Source organism: Molossus molossus, unplaced genomic scaffold (genome assembly GCF_014108415.1).
Source record: "Molossus molossus isolate mMolMol1 unplaced genomic scaffold, mMolMol1.p scaffold_m16_p_31, whole genome shotgun sequence".
In the NCBI taxonomy this organism is placed as follows: domain Eukaryota; kingdom Metazoa; phylum Chordata; class Mammalia; order Chiroptera; family Molossidae; genus Molossus; species Molossus molossus.
Window position 1 is genome coordinate 2257636 of NW_023425368.1, and position 15808 is coordinate 2273443.

The 15808-nt window shown below is 56.3% G+C and overlaps 2 protein-coding genes across 2 annotated transcripts; one reads left to right on the top strand and one right to left on the bottom strand.

Moving 5' to 3' along the window:
* On the top strand, positions 1-1092 carry LOC118643148 (interferon-induced transmembrane protein 3-like). The gene is made up of 2 exons (XM_036281055.1): positions 1-313; positions 834-1092. Exons 1-2 carry the CDS (start codon positions 65-67, stop codon positions 978-980), a joined length of 396 nt encoding a protein of 131 aa, XP_036136948.1. The 5' UTR covers positions 1-64; the 3' UTR covers positions 981-1092.
* Positions 1093-5061: 3969 nt separating this feature from the next.
* Positions 5062-6871, bottom strand: LOC118643152 (interferon-induced transmembrane protein 1-like). Its single transcript, XM_036281058.1, has 2 exons — positions 6656-6871; positions 5062-5673 (listed from the first exon to the last, which is right to left on the bottom strand). The coding sequence occupies exons 1-2, from the start codon at positions 6839-6841 to the stop codon at positions 5479-5481; spliced, it is 381 nt and encodes a 126-aa protein (XP_036136951.1). The 5' UTR covers positions 6842-6871; the 3' UTR covers positions 5062-5478.
* Between the last annotated feature and the right edge of the window lie 8937 nt (positions 6872-15808).

Here is a 15808-nt window from a genome sequence, read left to right on the forward strand (position 1 = left end):
ACAAGGAAAGGGAGCATCCAACTCGATCCCGGGATCTGCACAATTTCTCCTCTGCTTTCACACCATGGACCACAACTGCCAGCCCTTCTTCTCTGGCGCCCACACCAGAGAACCTGCATCGTATGAGGTGCTCAAGGAGGAACATGAGGTGTCTGTGCTGGGGGGTCCCCAGAGCTCGAGGCAAGAGAGGACGACCGTGATCAACATCCAGCCTGAGACTGCAGTGCCCGACCACATCGTCTGGTCCCTGTTCAACACGATCTTCTTCAACACCTGCTGCCTGGGCTTCGTGGCCTTCGCCTACTCCGTGAAGGTGGGTGTGTGCGTGGGGGCTTCTCCAAATTGCGTGTTAGCCCGCAGAGGACTCCAGAGGCACTTGGGATTGGGGAGCCAAGGCTTGTGTGTGTTGGTGGGGGTGGGAGAGGCAGGTTCTTATGAGGCGGTCTGAGGTGCATGGGGATGGCTGGGCTCCAAGCAATTCCCTACTGACCACACCAGAAGTTACATTCCTCAGACTCCCCATGTGGCTCCAGGCTCTGTGGGGTAGAACAGAGTGCTCTGCACACCCTGACCCTGATGGGGCCCGAGGCCAGCAGAGGGGCCAGGGCAGGGGAGAGGAGTCTGGGACCCCTGGAGAGGCTGAGTGTGAGGGAGGGGCCACCTGGCCCTGTCCTGCTCATTCTCCGGGGAACAGGGAGGGGAGGGTCTCATATCTGGCTCAGCAGCAGTGGAGGCTGGTCTGGGCAGGGACCAGCCAGGGCGGTCCTGGGTCTTAGCTCCTGGCTCTCCCCAGGACCGGCTCCAGATGCCCCTCACCATCTCTTCTCCCCCAGTCTAGGGACCGGAAGATGGTGGGAGACGTGATTGGGGCCCAGACCTATGGATCCACCGCCAAGTGCCTGAACATCTGGGCCCTGGTCTTGGGCCTCCTGGTCATAATTGGCACAGTCATCACAGTCATCGTTATTGTGGTCCTTTAGTGAATCGCCTTCCAGGAGGTTACTAGCAGCTGCCCACCGGAGGCTGTCACCCTTTCACAGCTGTTTAAACACCCGTGTCTACAATGGAACTCAATAAAGGACGTGTGTGGGACAAGGCTGTGTTTTTCCTGGGGAGGGGGTCCAGCTGAGAGTCCCAGGCTGCCCCTGAGACAGCCCACCCACACCACTGCCCCGGGCTATCCGTCCAGAGGTCAGGAAGGGCCGGTCCGCAGCCAGGAGCGGCCAGGACACCCTCCTGGTGGAGCACATCTGCCCTGCTCTCTGTCCCCCGAAGCTCAGGACCCGGCCCGCGCTGGGCGGTCAGGAGAGGCATTTCCCCCTGGTCCCGCCTCCCGGTCCTCCTCCAGGTCTCACTGCAGGAAAAGCCAGAAGAGAACAGGTTGTCCCTAGGGTGCTGGGGGAAGAGCCCGCCTAGGTCACCCTCAGCCTGCCTCCTCCTCCCCCCTCATTGCCCCACAGAAGAACCGACCCGCCCACCTGCCCCCTCCTCCTTCGCTCCCCCCATCAGGCGCCTCTCATTCGGAAACCCGCCCGTCCGGCCACGCCCAGAAACTCGGTCACGCCCACCGGCCCTCCTCCGGGTCTCTCTCCAGGAAAAGCCAGAGAACATGCTCTCCCGAGGGCGCTGGGGCAGCTCTAGTCAGGCCTGAGCAGAACAACCCACCTGGCTCCTCCCACCTCTTTGCCCGCCCCCCGACCAAACTTGATTGGGCCCATACTTTCCATCCGTCTCCGTATGGGCACTCTGCGCCATCCCATCCCTCCCATTTGTCTCTTGGCCTACACTGGACCACTGGTGCCCACCATATGGCCACACCCACCAGCTCTGCTCCTGCTCTTCTGCCCACCAGCTGTTTGCCCACTGGTGCCACAGGCCTGTTTCTCGGCCCCTCTCCCCATACCCTGCTGCCCACTGCACAACTCTGCCAGACCACCACCACACTCACCACCCAGTCCTCTCCACCTTAGAGCCTTTATGATCACTGCCCTTTTGGTACCGACTACAGAGGAAATTGTTCAAGGACCCCAGGCCCTCCTGGATTCTCAACACACCTTGGCCTTCAGTGAGGCACCATACTTGCTGACAGGGCCTCTGTCAACTACTCCTCACACGACACTCTGAATGGTAGTGCCTCCATCCAGTCACCCTTCTCTCCTCCCACACCCACGCGGCTCCTAGGCTGCTTCACAGGGACCCATCGCCCACAGCTGGCTGCATTATATGCTCCATTGGCTGTAGTTTGACCAAGGGCTAAACTTGCCCAGCTCCCTGCTGACAGTGATCTGCCTTCAGTCGCTCATGATTGTGGAAAGCTGTAGACGCCACAGGGCTCCTGCCTCCCGTGGACACAGAGTAAAAGGGACTTGTGTGCTCAGGGACCACGGACGCTGCACCTTTACCTGCCACGTCCACGATTTTTAAGGTCCCGGGACATCCTGAACGCCACTCCCTGGACACTGGGCGAGATCACCATGTGACATGGTGCTAGGAATGCTGCCCGTAAGGAGCCAGCAGCTGTCCCACCTCTGTCATCGGCCAGAGGGTACATCTCCAGAGGATAATCTAGTAAACTGTGCAGAGGCCCCAAGACCTGGCTCCAGAAAGGAAAACAAGAATTTAACTCCAGTTGGTGGTGTGATGAAAACAGAAACCTGTGCTTCAGACCAAGTCACAACCCCATCGACCCGGAGACTCCAGGTGTCCATCCTGACTACTGTCTGAGCACTGACCACAGTCCACGACGGGAGAGGGTCCGAGAGTCAGCAGTGGGGGGACAGAGTAACAAGGCCGGGTAAAAGCACTGACCTCACCACCCACCTGTGCAAAGTACATCTCAGGGAAGCCGGTGCACTCGGCCCTGGACATTGCAGATCGCCTCACGGACCACTGGAGGTCTGGCAGATCGATTTCACACAGGTCCCCGTCTCATGGACATCGATGTCATTTAGTCATGGTTGGCATGTGCCCTCACTGGAAGGAATCTTTTCCTGTGGACAGGTGATGGCCTCTTCTGTGGCTGAAGTTCTGTTAGAGAGATTATCCCACCGGGAAACCCTTGGGAACCGCATAGGGGTCCAGGACCCCATGTTACTGGTCAGGTGCTCACCAGGTCTGTGCTGTTTGGGTAATTTTACCTTGTCACTGCATTCCCCCGTCAGTTCTCAGGTGTAGGCGAATGCACTAAGCGTATTATTGAGGTTCAGGTGGCAAAATTTATACAGACCCTCCAAACTCCGTGGCCCAAATCTCAGATCCAGCCCTTCTGGGCCCATGAGTTCTCGCCCTTTGAGTTAATTACAGGACGCCCCGTGCATCCGCCTCCGGCTCCTTTCCATCCAGTCGATGTCAGGAAACACTTATTGTTGTCGCGGCCTCGCTACTCCTACTGAAAAGAACACGCTCTGGTCGAGCAGTCTGGCGCTGGCCTCAGAGAGTGGAAACTGTCAACCCGGGGACTCCTTATGCGGAGCACACCCGGGCCGGCCGGGTGCTGTGGACCCACCCTGTGCTGCTGAACCCCAGGGACCCCGCTCCTCGGTGCACGTGTCATATTGCAAGAAGGCCCCAGACCCTGATTGGAGCCGCACATGGTCTGAACATCCTTGCAGGAGCACATCTGTCCTGCTCTCTGCACTCGCCACGCCTCAGGACGTGACCCGCGCTGGCCATGGTCTGGCTGTCATCTCCCCCTCGTCCTACCTCCCGGTGGGCCTTCAGGTCTCAGTCCAGGCAAAGCTCAGAGTACAGGCTTTCTTGAGGGCGGCTGGAAAAACACCTGTTAGGCCCCCACCTCTCCGTGAGTCCTCGCCCCTCCCACTTCAGAGCCACGCCCACCTGGTCGACCCGCCCACACGACCCGGCCCACGGACTCGGCGCTCCGCCCAGCCCGGCCCCGCCCTCCCGGGGGTCCCTAGGCATTCGGCCACGCCCACACCGTTCTCCCCACGGCCCACTGGCTCCCCGCCTTTTCCGGCCAGGATTTCCCGCTCATCAGCCTGCTCCTCGCTAGCCAATCCGGTGGTCCGCCGCCACAGGCCACACCTGCTTTTGGCTCCCAGCCATTCCCGGCCACGCCCCGCCGGCAAGGCCCCGCCCTCCTACCCTGCAGCTCGGAGCACGACTCTCTCAACCTTGCTCAGGCAGGCCTCCAGCCCCCCTTTTTGCAACCCCCACGTTGGTGACTGGGGGCGCCTGGTCCACTCACACCCCAGCCGGAGCTGCTGGTGCGGTTCCCGGGGCTCAGGGTGCTCAATGCTGATCTTCGCGCGCCCGGCGGTCAGCACCCAGGACTTTCCAACTGGCCTGCACTTGCGTCTGCGAGAAGCCTCTGCGTCCATGTACATTTTCCAGAACCCGAGATCCTTTGCTGTCTGCACGAGAGGGTCTCCCACCTAGCAGCACCTTCGTCCCAAGTTACAGTGCTGAGCCCCCTTCCTAAACGCTGTCCGGCAGGGATGTAACACCCGCCCTGCGCACCGGGGCTGGGGTCGTGGTCACCTGGCCGCACCACTTCGCCTGTCCCGCCCAGAACAAATCCTTCCCCAACCAAGAGGAGCGGATCTGCCAGCCTCCTGTCCTGCGGGACCATCTTCCCTGGGCCTGAGCCCCTCCTGCTCTGACGTGGGACCCCCAGGAACAGGGCTGCTCTTGTGCAAGGCATCGCCCGCCACAGACAAAGCACAACTCTCCTTTGGCCCAGGAGTTAGGGTGCTGCAGGGGTCGTCATAAAGGAGGTGGGGGGAGTTGAATTGTCAACCCTCCTGGGTGCCAGGACTGGACGGAGAACCCAGCAGGAAGAGCTGTCACCACAGACCAGAGCCAGCAGGACCGACCTCACCCACAGCTGGACCAGGCAGCCCAGCTCCCCCAAGGGCAAGGCTGGTGTAGAGATGGTTCACCTCCCGGACAGCAGCCTGTGGCCACCTGCACTTCTCCAGCCTCTCCAGGGTGACAGTGCAGGGCACGAGGGGTCAAGCTGAGGAAGGCCCATCCCCATGTGCATCTCGGGCCCTGGCACAGGCTCACCCCCAAAGCCTGCGGGTGCGCAGCAGCTGGGGGCCCCTTCCTGGGCACTGGCAGCGGCTCCAGGCAGCCCGGAATCAGGGAGGCTTGTCCTTTGGGCCAGAGCCCTTGGCTCAGGGCTCAGACATTGAGAAGGAGAGACCCCCCTCCTAGAACCCTGGTCCAGCTGTTGGTCCCACAGGGAGGCCAGAAACCAGGAACATCTGAGAAATTGTCGGGCCCCACTCAGAGCAGCAAGCAGGTGGACAAGGAAGGAGGCGGGCTGTCTCAGGGACAGGCTGGGGCTGGGCAGTGCCCCTGCCCAAGAAATGTCTCCGTTGTCACACACGGGAGCACTTTATTGACTTCAGTTGCAGACAGGTGTGTCTGTACAAAGAGCTGAATAAATGGGTGTGTGCCTGGGGCGGGGCAGCAGTGGGTGGGGAGGACTTGGTCACCTGCCCGGGACAATGACTAGTAGTTGCCTACTTCAGGCGTCTGGGCTTTCTCGATTAAAGCGATGATTATCGGCATCAGAAACACCAGAAGAACGATAAATCCGATGCTCACAAGGAGGCCCAAGACCAGGGCCCAGATGTTCAGGCACTTGGCGGTGGATGCGTAGCTCTGGGCCCCAATCACGTCTCCCACCATCTTCCGGTCCCTAGACTGGGGGAGAAGAGATGGTGAGGGGGGCCTGGAGCCGGTCCTGGGGAGAGCCAGGAGCTATGACCCAGGTCCTCCCTGGCTGGTCCCTGCCCAGACCAGCCTCCACCCACCCTCAGCCAGATCAGGGACCCTCCCCTCCCTGTTCCCTGGAGCCTGAGCAGGACAGGGCCAGGTGGCCCCTCCCTCAGGCTCTCAGCCTCTCCAGGGTCCCAGGGCTCCTCTCCCCCCTGCCCTGGCCCCTCTGCTGGCCTCTGGCCCCACCAGTGATCAGGGTTTCAGAGTCTCTGATCTTTTTTTTTTTTTTTTCCTAAATGCTATGCCACATGCCAGCATATAAAAAATATGTTCCTGCCCAACCGGTGTGTGGTTGAGTGTCGACCCATGCACCAAAAGGTCACCGGTTGGATTCCTGGTCAGGGCACATGCCCAGGTTGTGGGCCCGATCCCCAGTGGGGGCCAGGCAGGAGGCGGCCAATCGATGTTCTCTCTCATCGATGTTTCTCTCTCTCTCTCTCCCTTCCTCTCTAAAAACTAATAGAGAAAAAATATGTTCTTAATGATTTCAGAGACAGAGAGAGACACTGATGTGAGAAACACCTACTGGCTGCCTCCGGCAGGCCCCCTACTAGGAGCTAAACTGGAAACCAGGCAGGTACGTTGAGTAGGAATCCAGCTGGTGACCTCCCAGTGCATAGGAGGTTGCCCAGCCCTCTGAGGCACGTTGCTCTGTGTTCTTTCTGACAGAGCCTTGGGGCCACGTGGTGAGTCTGAGGAATGTAATCTCTGCTGTGGTCAGTAAGGGCCACCTGAAGTCCTGGGGGCCAAGGCTCACCTGCCATCCCCAGACACCCCGTGCACCCTCATCATGACCAGCACACACACATGCACACACACCATGGCTCCCCAATCCCAAGGGTGATCTGGGCAGGAGACCCCTGGGGGCTCCCACACACTTTCTGGAGAAACTCCTCCACACACCCACCTTCACGGAGTAGGCGAAAGCCACGAAGCCCAGGCAGCAGGTGTTGAAGAAGAGCGCGTTGAACAGGGACCAGACGATGTGGTCAGGCACCGCGGTCTCATTCTGGATGTTGACCACGGTGGACATCACGGGCCTTGAGTTCTGGGGAGCCCCCAGGAAGGCCACCTCGTGTTCCTCCTTGATCATCTCTGGCTCCGGGTGAGGTCGCGGGCGAGGATAGTGGAAGGGTCCTGCGGCAGAGACCTGAGCAGTGTGGGAGCCGAGGCTGGGACAGTGCTCAGGGCCCCTCCCTCTCTAGGACAGTTCTCATTTCTCAGAGTTTCTGTTTCCTGAGTTGTTCAGCAGTGATCGTTTGGCTGGTATGTGAAGAGTGGAAAAAACCAGGACTGTCAGATGACAGAAACTGTGTGGTAGGGAAGCCTGTGGTCTAACTGCGTTTCCTGTCCCTGTTGTTCATTTCAGCTGCGTGAGGGCTGAGGGCTTTCCAGCCTGGAGCCCACCGTCCACCCAGCCCGCGTGTCTCACTGTCCCCGTACAGGGCCCCTGCCAGTTGTCACCTGACCTGACACTCAGCCCCAGGAGGAGCCCCCAGCCCAGCCCACTCCTCAGCTGTCAGAGGCCTCTCTGAAGTCCACGCTCAGGTGGGCGCTTCCTGGTTGCAGCCCAGGACCCAGCAGTCCCTGCTGCCTGTCCCCTGGGAGCCCAGCAGGCCCTCTCTGGAGGGGCCCGTGGACACTGGGTGCTCGATGCCACGAGGAGGCAGCTGTGGTGGGGGAGGTTCCAGGGCATGTGGAAGCCGCCTCGAAGCTCAGGGCAGCAGACTGCGTGAGCCCCTTTCTTCTCCCTCCTGCTGTCCCCATCATTTCAAGGTGTTGTTAGGGGTCACGGGCCGAGCTGCAGGTGCACAGGAGGACTCCTGTCCCCGGGCCCCTTCTCCGGAGGAGGATCCGGGCGCCCGAGGAGCCAGGGCTCAGCCCTGTCAGGACTGAAGGGTCAGGCTGTGCTGGTTGCCATGTGCAGTCTTACCTGAGTGGGCGAGGGTGTGGGAGGCCTTTGGTCCAGGTCTGGACTGTCCCTCAAGACCCATGGCCTTCACCCCGGCGGCCCAGCTGGCTCAAGGCGCCAGACCAGCCTCCCGGTGCCCCGCCGTGGCTTCCAAGCGGCCCGGAGGTCTGGGTCTCCGGTGCCAGGGTCTCTTGGCAGCTTTCCAGATTCTCATCATGTGAATGTCTCCCTGGTCCCTCACAGGACACCAGCTGCTTCCTGAAGGCGTCACCTGTCGCCCGTCTCTATGGGAAATCGTCCTGTTGAAACAGCGGGTGTGGCTCTGTGCTCCTCTGGACCCCACTGACCAGCGGCCGTCCTGACCGAATGAGCTGACGGCCCTGGGCAGTCTTAGGGCGAGGAGGGCGAGCCCTGCCCTGGTGCCTGGGGAGAGGACGGGGGCGCACTTGCTAGGAGTCCCGACGGCTGCGCGCACCAGGCTCCTCGGCCCTGTGCCGCCACCAGCAGACTCCGTCCCTGGAGTGCAGCTCAGCCTGGTGCCCCTTCCCCACGTGGCTGATGAGGGGGCAGAGACCCCGGGACCTGCAGTGAGGCTGTGGCCGCGTGACCTGCTTGAATCCTCTTTACTTGTGTTAGTGTAAGTTGCATAATTTACAGGTTGTGGTTTAATTTCTTAGCAGGTAAAACTGCGTAACACGAAATGTGCCCCTTGGCTCAGTGACACTGTTCATGGCCTTTCACCACCAGGGCCTCCAGCCCCAGGTGGGCATTTCATCACCGGCCTGCGCCCTGCTGGCACGGACATCGAATCACACGGCGCGTGGTCTCTTGTTCCTGAGTCCTCTCACGGGTCGTCATGTTGACAGGGTTCATTCGTGTGAGACTCGTGCCCTTTTATGGTGCCAATACTGTGTGGTAAGGACGGGCCGCCCGAGTTTCCCAGTCCTCAGCATCACCTGTGGGTCTCCCCGCTTCCTGGCCACTGGGAATAGTGCTGTTAGAAACACGTGTGCAAATTTCTGCGCGGACACCTGTTTCACTTCTCTTCAGTGGACATCTAGGAGTGGAACTCGTGCCCCTGGTGACTCTGGCTGACTGAAAAACTGCTGGTCTGTTGCGGGAGGCAGCTGCCCCAGTCACATTCCCACCACAGTCACGGCCGTTTCGGTTCCTGCGCTGCACCTGCAGCCCCTGTCAGGGTGTCTGCGTTTGCTTGAGACCCGTGGTGCTAAGCTCCTGTCGGGTGCTTGTGGGCCAGGGATGTCCTCGGCCCACCACCTCCCGGGGCGTTGCGGTTGAACTGTAGTTGCTCTTTCTCGTTCCGAATCCTAGACCCTTGTCACATCTGTGAATTGCAAATTTTCTCTCTCAGTCTTTTCACTTTCTTGAGTGCCCTTTTGGCACAAATGTTTTTAATTTGCCAACGTGCAAGGCACCTCTGGCTTTGCTTGTTGCTTCTGTCGTAGCATCGTCCAAGGTCACAGAGGTTTACACCTACATTTCTTTCTAACAGTTTTGTAGTTTTCGTGCTTATGTTAGGTCTTTGATCCATTCTGAATTAACTTTTGTGTATTTTTAAGGTAAGGGTCCAAACTCATCCCTTTCCATGTGGCTCTCTAGCTATCTCAGCACTGTTGTTTTTTTTTAAAGGTCTTGGCGCCCTTGTTGACAATGAACTGACCCTAGAAGAACCAGTTTATTACTGGGCTCTAAATTCTACCTTGTGGTCCACATGTGCATCCTCAGGCTTGGTTACTGCAACTTCAAGTTCCCAACCTCGTTCTTCTCCAGACCTGACAACTCTATATGCTGTTTAGGGTCCGCACACCCATTTCTGGAAAAGAAAACAAACCAACCTACAGTGGGAAGGCCACACGGTGCCTCCAGTTTTAAAGTTCAACAGCGAAGACGTGTGCGTGTCGGCGTAGGGGAAGGGCAGCGACGACGTGTACACCATAAAATGGGGGCAAAGAACGAGAAAATGGCAACAAGATGACAGATGACAAAGTAGCAGAACGTAGGTGGTTGTGGAGGGCACATGGAAGCCCAGGGTCCTGGCCCAAGTCCCACCTTCAGTGTCCCCTGGACAACAGGTGCCCAGACCTGTCATGGGAACACAGAAAGGGGTAGGCATATCCTCGCCTCGGATCAGTGGGCCAGGCAGGTGGGGCTCTCTGGATAGCTCCCCACTGCCCGCCCCACACCGGAGAGAAGTCAGAAACATCACCCCATCCTGTGAACAATAGCAGGAATGAGTGCCACGCTCAAAGCCCAGCAGGTGCAGCGTGTGGCCATCCGGCCTGCGACCCACATGGAGCCCGGCTGAGTGGGAGCCCGAGGGCAGCGGCTGTGCTGGACGTAGACCGTCTGGCCCCAGGGCTGCGTTGTGTGGACAGCCATCGCCAAAGATCTCCTTCCCACCGACCTCTGCAGATGGGTGTGGGGCACTTGCCACCTGGTGGGTTGTCACACCCACCCGGCTTGCTTTGGGTGGGCCCACCAGAGATGCATTCTCCACGGGGGTGGAGCACTCCAGCTCAAACAGCCAGTCAGCTCCGCCGCGCGCTGCCCACTGCTCCCAGCACAGTCCCTCTGCCCTCGCCTGGGCAGCCTCCAAGCACAGAGCGGTGGCCGAGCAGACACCTCTCCCCTGCCGGCCCACGGCTGCAGGGAGAGCGGGTCCGACCCACAGCTGAGCACTGACCCTCCAACACCAGGGACTCACGTGCCGGCGTGAAACAGCTGCTGTGACGATGAAGGGAAACGAAGTGGCCAGAGAGGGACCCCCCCATCAGCGCCCACCCTGGTAAAAGCCCGCTCCTCGGGTCCCGGCTCGCCATCCCTGCAGTTCCGTCTCACAGGTGAGCAGACACACTCATGGGCATGTTCTCACACCACCGCCCTTCTGCCCGGAGAGGAAGCACACGCCCTGTGGGCTTGACTGTCTCACTCGACAGTGTGGCCTGACGGTCACACCCGATCCGTGTCCTGGGCCCGACCTCGTCCTTTTCCCGGCTGCCTAGTGAAACCAAGCGGTGGTGATCAGTTTCAGGTTTGCTGTCTTGCAAAACTGAAGAATGAGTTCATGGACAAAGGGGTGAGTGAAAGCAAAATTTATTTGAAAGACAGACAGGCTCCCTGCAGTGGGGAGGGGACGTCAGAGGGGTGCCGGTGAGACTCTGTTGTCTGGGGGGGAGATATAGGCCCTGCCAGCCTCCGATGGGTCCTTCCAAGGAATTCTGCCTCAGCCACATGCATACAGTTTAAAGCTTGTGTTTCCCACCTGACTGGGCTTAGCCCTAGGCCATCCAGCTCTAAATGCATATGACCCTTCAGGGAAAAGCACATGTGGGCATCGCTGATTTAAAAAAACTCGCCCTGTCAGGTGAACTGGGGCAGATTTTTTTTGGGGGGGTATGTGCCCCTAGCAGGAACCGAACTTGGGACTCTCTGGTCCACAGGCTGATGCCCCAAACAGCTGAGCCAAACCGGCCAGGGTGGGGCAGATTTGATGAGCAAAGATATATATTGTCCCATAACATTCTCTAGCTGGTCACAGGGTTTTATTTAAAAGCAGACATTGAGGAAGCAAATCCTGACATTTGTGCAGAAGCTTTACTCCCAGGGAGGAGACAACTTGGTTGGGTGTGGGTGGGTGTGGATAAGAACAAATAAAGGAGCCCAGGTATCTACAGGGGCTTAGTGGCTTCCCTTTTTGTGATCATTTCCCTTTCTCCCAGACTGTTGGTGAGGAGGAGGAGACACCCTGGAGCAACCCTGTGTTTGCTTTTGGTTTCTAACAAATCTCGGTTTCCAGTCTTGGTTTCCTACCCCCTTAGAAGGTGACCTGGCCCTGCAGCAGGAACACACTGAGCAACCCTGCTGCCTTGCTCCCAGAAACCCGGAGGTATAGCAACTGGAGTAGGTCAGAATCGCAGCACTGTATTCCTTACGAGTGAATAAAATTCACTTGCAAACCTATCAGGGTCCAAGGAACTAGACAACAGCTGTTCTTCACCAAACTAGCCCTTCCAGGTTTGCTTAGTTATGCCATTGACCTGTGCTCCCTCCGGGAGCTTCTAATTTGCAGTTGAGGTAAGGTTTTCATTTCTATATGTCAGGAGTATTTTTTTTTTTAATCTTTTTTTTTTTTTTATTCTCACCCGAGGACACTTTTCCATTTTTTGTTCAGATAGAGCAGGAGGGAGAGAGAGAGAGAAACATCGATGTGAAGGGACACATCGAGTGGCTGCCACCCGCACGACCAACCAGGGCCGGGGACAAACTGCAACCGAGGTACATGCCCTTAGCGGGAACCGAACCCGGGTCTCTCTGTACCGCAGGCCAACGCTCTAACCGCTGAGCCAAACCGGCCAGGGCTTTTTTTAAATCTTTATTGTTGAATGTATTACAGATGTTCCTCATTTTTCCCCCATTGACCCCCTCCTCCCCACTCCCGCCCCCCTCCCGCCTTTTCCCACACTGTTGTCTGTGTCCATTGGTTATGCATATAAGTTCTTTGGTTTATTTTTTCCCACCCTCCAAACCCCTTCTCTTTGAGGTTTGTCAGTCTAGCAACCACTTTGTTCTTCTTAATCCCTTCACCTTTTTCACCCATTCCCCCAACCCCCCTCCCATCTGGCAACCAACTAAATGTTCTCTGTATCTATGAGAATGTTTCTGTTCTGCCTGTTCGTTTTGCTTGTAGATTCCATTGTGACTACATATGTATTCATTGCCATTTTGTTTGTTCATATACTTTATCTGTTTTTTTCAAAAAGAGCCTTCAACATTTCATATACTAACGGTTTGGTGGTGATGAACTCCTTTAACTTTTTCTTGTCTGGGAAAGTCTTTCTATGGCCATTGATTCTAAATGACAGCTTTGCAGGATAGAGTAATCTTGGTTGTAGGTTCTTGCTTTTCCTCACTCTGAATATTTCTTGCCACTCCCTTCTGGCCTGCAAAGTTTCTTTTGAGAAATCTACAAGGGACTTCCCATAAGACTGTCAGCTGACAGTCTTATGGGAAGTCCCTTGTAGGTAACTAACTGCTTTTCACTTGCTGCTTTTAAGATTCTCTCTTTGTCTTGAACCTTTTGCATTTTGTTTTTTTGTTTGTTTTTTATCCTCACCTGAGGGCATTTTTCCATTTTTTGTTCAGACAGAGAGGGAGGGAGAGAGAGGAAGAGAAAGAGAGAAACATCGACGTGAAAGGGACACATCGAGTGGCTGCCACCTCCACGACCAAACAGGGCAGGGGACAAACTGCAACTGAGGCACGTGCCCTTTGCGGGAACCGAACCCGAGTCTCTCTGGACCACAGGCCAACACTCTAACCGCTGAGCCAAACCGGCCAGGGCCCTTTTGCATTTTGATGATGATGTGTCTTGGTGTGGGCCTCTTGGGGTCCATCTTGTTTGGGACTCTCTGTGCTTCCTGGACTTGTATGTCTGTTTCCTTCACCAAGCTAGGGATTTCTTCTCTCTCTTCTCCTTCTGGCACCCCCAAGATGCGAATGTTGGCACGCTTAGTTGTCCCAGAGTCTCCTTACACTCTCCTCATTTTTTTGGCTTTTTTCTTTTTTTGTTCTTTGCTTCCTTGTATTCTAAATCGATGGTTTGCTTCCTGGCTTTACCTACTCTACTATTGAATCTGTGTAAATTATTCTTTATTTCAGTTAGTGCCGCCTTCATTTCTGACTGTGCATCCTTCATTTCTGACTGGTCCTTTTTTATGCTCTTGAGGCCCTCACTAAGTTCACTGAGGTTCTCACTAAGTTCATTGAGCATCCTTATAAGCAGTATTTTGAACTCAGCATCTGTTAGGTTGCTTATCTCCATTTCACATAGTTGTTCTGTTCTTTTATTTGGGACCTGTTTCTTTATCTCCTCATTTTGGCTGCCTCCCTGTGCTTGTTTCTATGTATTACTTAACGAGAGGTATGGGGCTAGCTGAGACCAGATGCTGCTTGTTTGAAAGAATTTAGGAAAACCTGAAGCAGGATCCAAGACAGGTCAATCTTATGGTGAAGCAACTGGCAACAGCTTGGGTGGGCCTAAAAGTTGGGTGGGGCGGGACCTTAGGGAATCACCAGGGCGGGGCTACCAGTGTGAGCCAGGTTGCTGGAGTCCCAGATATGGGGGCATCTGCCGTCCCAGGGAAGGGCTCACCAAAGGAACAAAGGCCTCTGACAGCATGTTTGTCCTGGAGAAAGCCCCCTCTCCAGTCCTCGCTCCAGTGACAAACAGCTCAGTTCTTCCCTGTATGTCTCTGGCGCCCCTCGAGCTGCCTCCCCTGCCTGGTGCTCCAGCGACGTCAGCTTCCCTGAGCCTCAGTTCCCGCTGGTTTTTCCAGCCAGAAGTTATGGGGATTCTCTTACTGGCACTGGAACCCTGAGCAGGGCGCCTGGTGTGGGATCCCGAGCCCTCACCCCTCAGGGAGAACCTTCCCATCCGAGGTGTCCTCCTGATTTTTATCGACCACAAATGGGTGTGGGACTAGCCCGTCCGCCTCCGCCCCTCCTACCAGTCTTGATGCTGTTGCTTCTTTAATTCCGTAGTTGTAGGACTTCCATCCAGCTTGATTTCAGGCAGTTTTGAATGATGGTTGTTCTGTAGTTTAGTTGTAACTTTGATGTGGTTGTGGGAGGACACAACACCGCATTTTAGACCAGAAGTCCTAAGTCAGGAGTATTAATGGGGGCTGGGAGTTCATGACCTCAGATTTTAAAAGACTCACTCTATCAGGTGAATCGGGGCAGATGTGATGAGCAAAAGTATATGTTGTCCCACAACATTCTCTAGCTGGTCACAGGGTTTTATTTAAAAGCAGACATTGAGGAGCAAATCCTGACATTTGTGCAGAAGCTTTACTCCCAGGGAGGAGACAACTTGGTTGGGTGTGGGTGGGTGTGGATAAGAACAAATAAAGGAGCCCAGGTATCTACAGGGGCTTAGTGGCTTCCCTTTTTGTGATCATTTCCATTTCTCCCAGACTGTTGGTGAGGAGGAGGAGAGGCACCCTGGAGCAACCCTGTGCTTGCTTTCGGTTTCTAACAAATCTCGGTTTCCAGTCTTGGTTTCCTACCCCCTTAGAAGGTGACCTGGCCCTGCAGCAGGAACACACTCAGCAACCCTGCTGCCTTGCTCCCAGAAACCCGGAGGTATAGCAACTGGAGTAGGTCAGAATCGCAGCACTGTATTCCTTACGAGTGAATAAAATTCACTTGCAAATCTATCAGGGTCCAAGGAACTAGACAACAGCTGTTCTTCACCAAACGAGCCCTTCCAGGTTTGCTTAGTTATGCCAGTGACCTGTGCTCCCTCCAGGAGCTTCTAATTTGCAATCGAGATAAGGTTTTCATTTCTCTACGTCAGGAGTGTTGATGGGGGCTGGGAGTTCCTGACCTTGGAGGCACAATTTCCCATGTTGATTTTAGTTTTATTTTGAGATCTGTAGGGTCCGAATAAACTGGGGTTAAAGGGCACTGCCTGTGTGCCAAGCCCCAAGTCCTCCCAAACCTGCACACGTGTCTCGACCTTTCCTCCCCACGGTCCCCTCCTTACTGCCTACCCTGCCTGTACCTTCTCACCAGGCCCCCACCTGGGATGTCCATGGTGGAGTCAACTCTGCCCTGCGTGTGGACACCGAGGCTGTGCTACGGGTGCGGGTACCCGCAGATTGCGGTGAATTCCTCTGTGCAGACCGATTTCGCACTGGGTGCAGCATCTCTCCCGGGCGGACTCCTGCCGTGGCATTGCTTGGTCAGAGGCAGGTCCCCACAGCGGTCCCTCGGTGTCCCACAGGGATTGGTTGCAGGACCCCCAGGGATACCGAGATCCCCGGATGCTCAAGACCTTTATGTAAAATGGTGTATTTTTGCTGTTGCTGTTGTTAATCCTCACCTGAGGATATTTTTTTCAATGATTTTTAGAGAGAGTGCAACCTTGGAAGGAGAGAGAGAGAGAGAGAGAGAAACATCGATGTGAGAGAAACACATGGATTAGTTGCCCCCCGCATGTACTCTGACCAGGGTGGGGGATGGAGTCTGCAAGCCAGATACTTGCCCTTGACCAGGAATCGAACCCGAGACACTGGGGTCCATGGCCGATGCTCTGCCCGCTGAGCCACACCAGCCAGGGCTCCT

Excerpts from the sequence above, each read along its gene's own strand:
- LOC118643152 (XM_036281058.1), bottom strand. The coding sequence starts at position 6,841 with ATGATCAAGGAGGAACACGAGGTGGCCTTCCTGGGGGCTCCCCAGAAC. Across the intron at positions 5,674-6,655 it reads CTTTCGCCTACTCCGTGAAG|TCTAGGGACCGGAAGATGGT; the intron begins GTGGGTGTGTGG and ends CTTCTCCCCCAG.
- LOC118643148 (XM_036281055.1), top strand. The coding sequence starts at position 65 with ATGGACCACAACTGCCAGCCCTTCTTCTCTGGCGCCCACACCAGAGAA. Across the intron at positions 314-833 it reads CCTTCGCCTACTCCGTGAAG|TCTAGGGACCGGAAGATGGT; the intron begins GTGGGTGTGTGC and ends CTTCTCCCCCAG.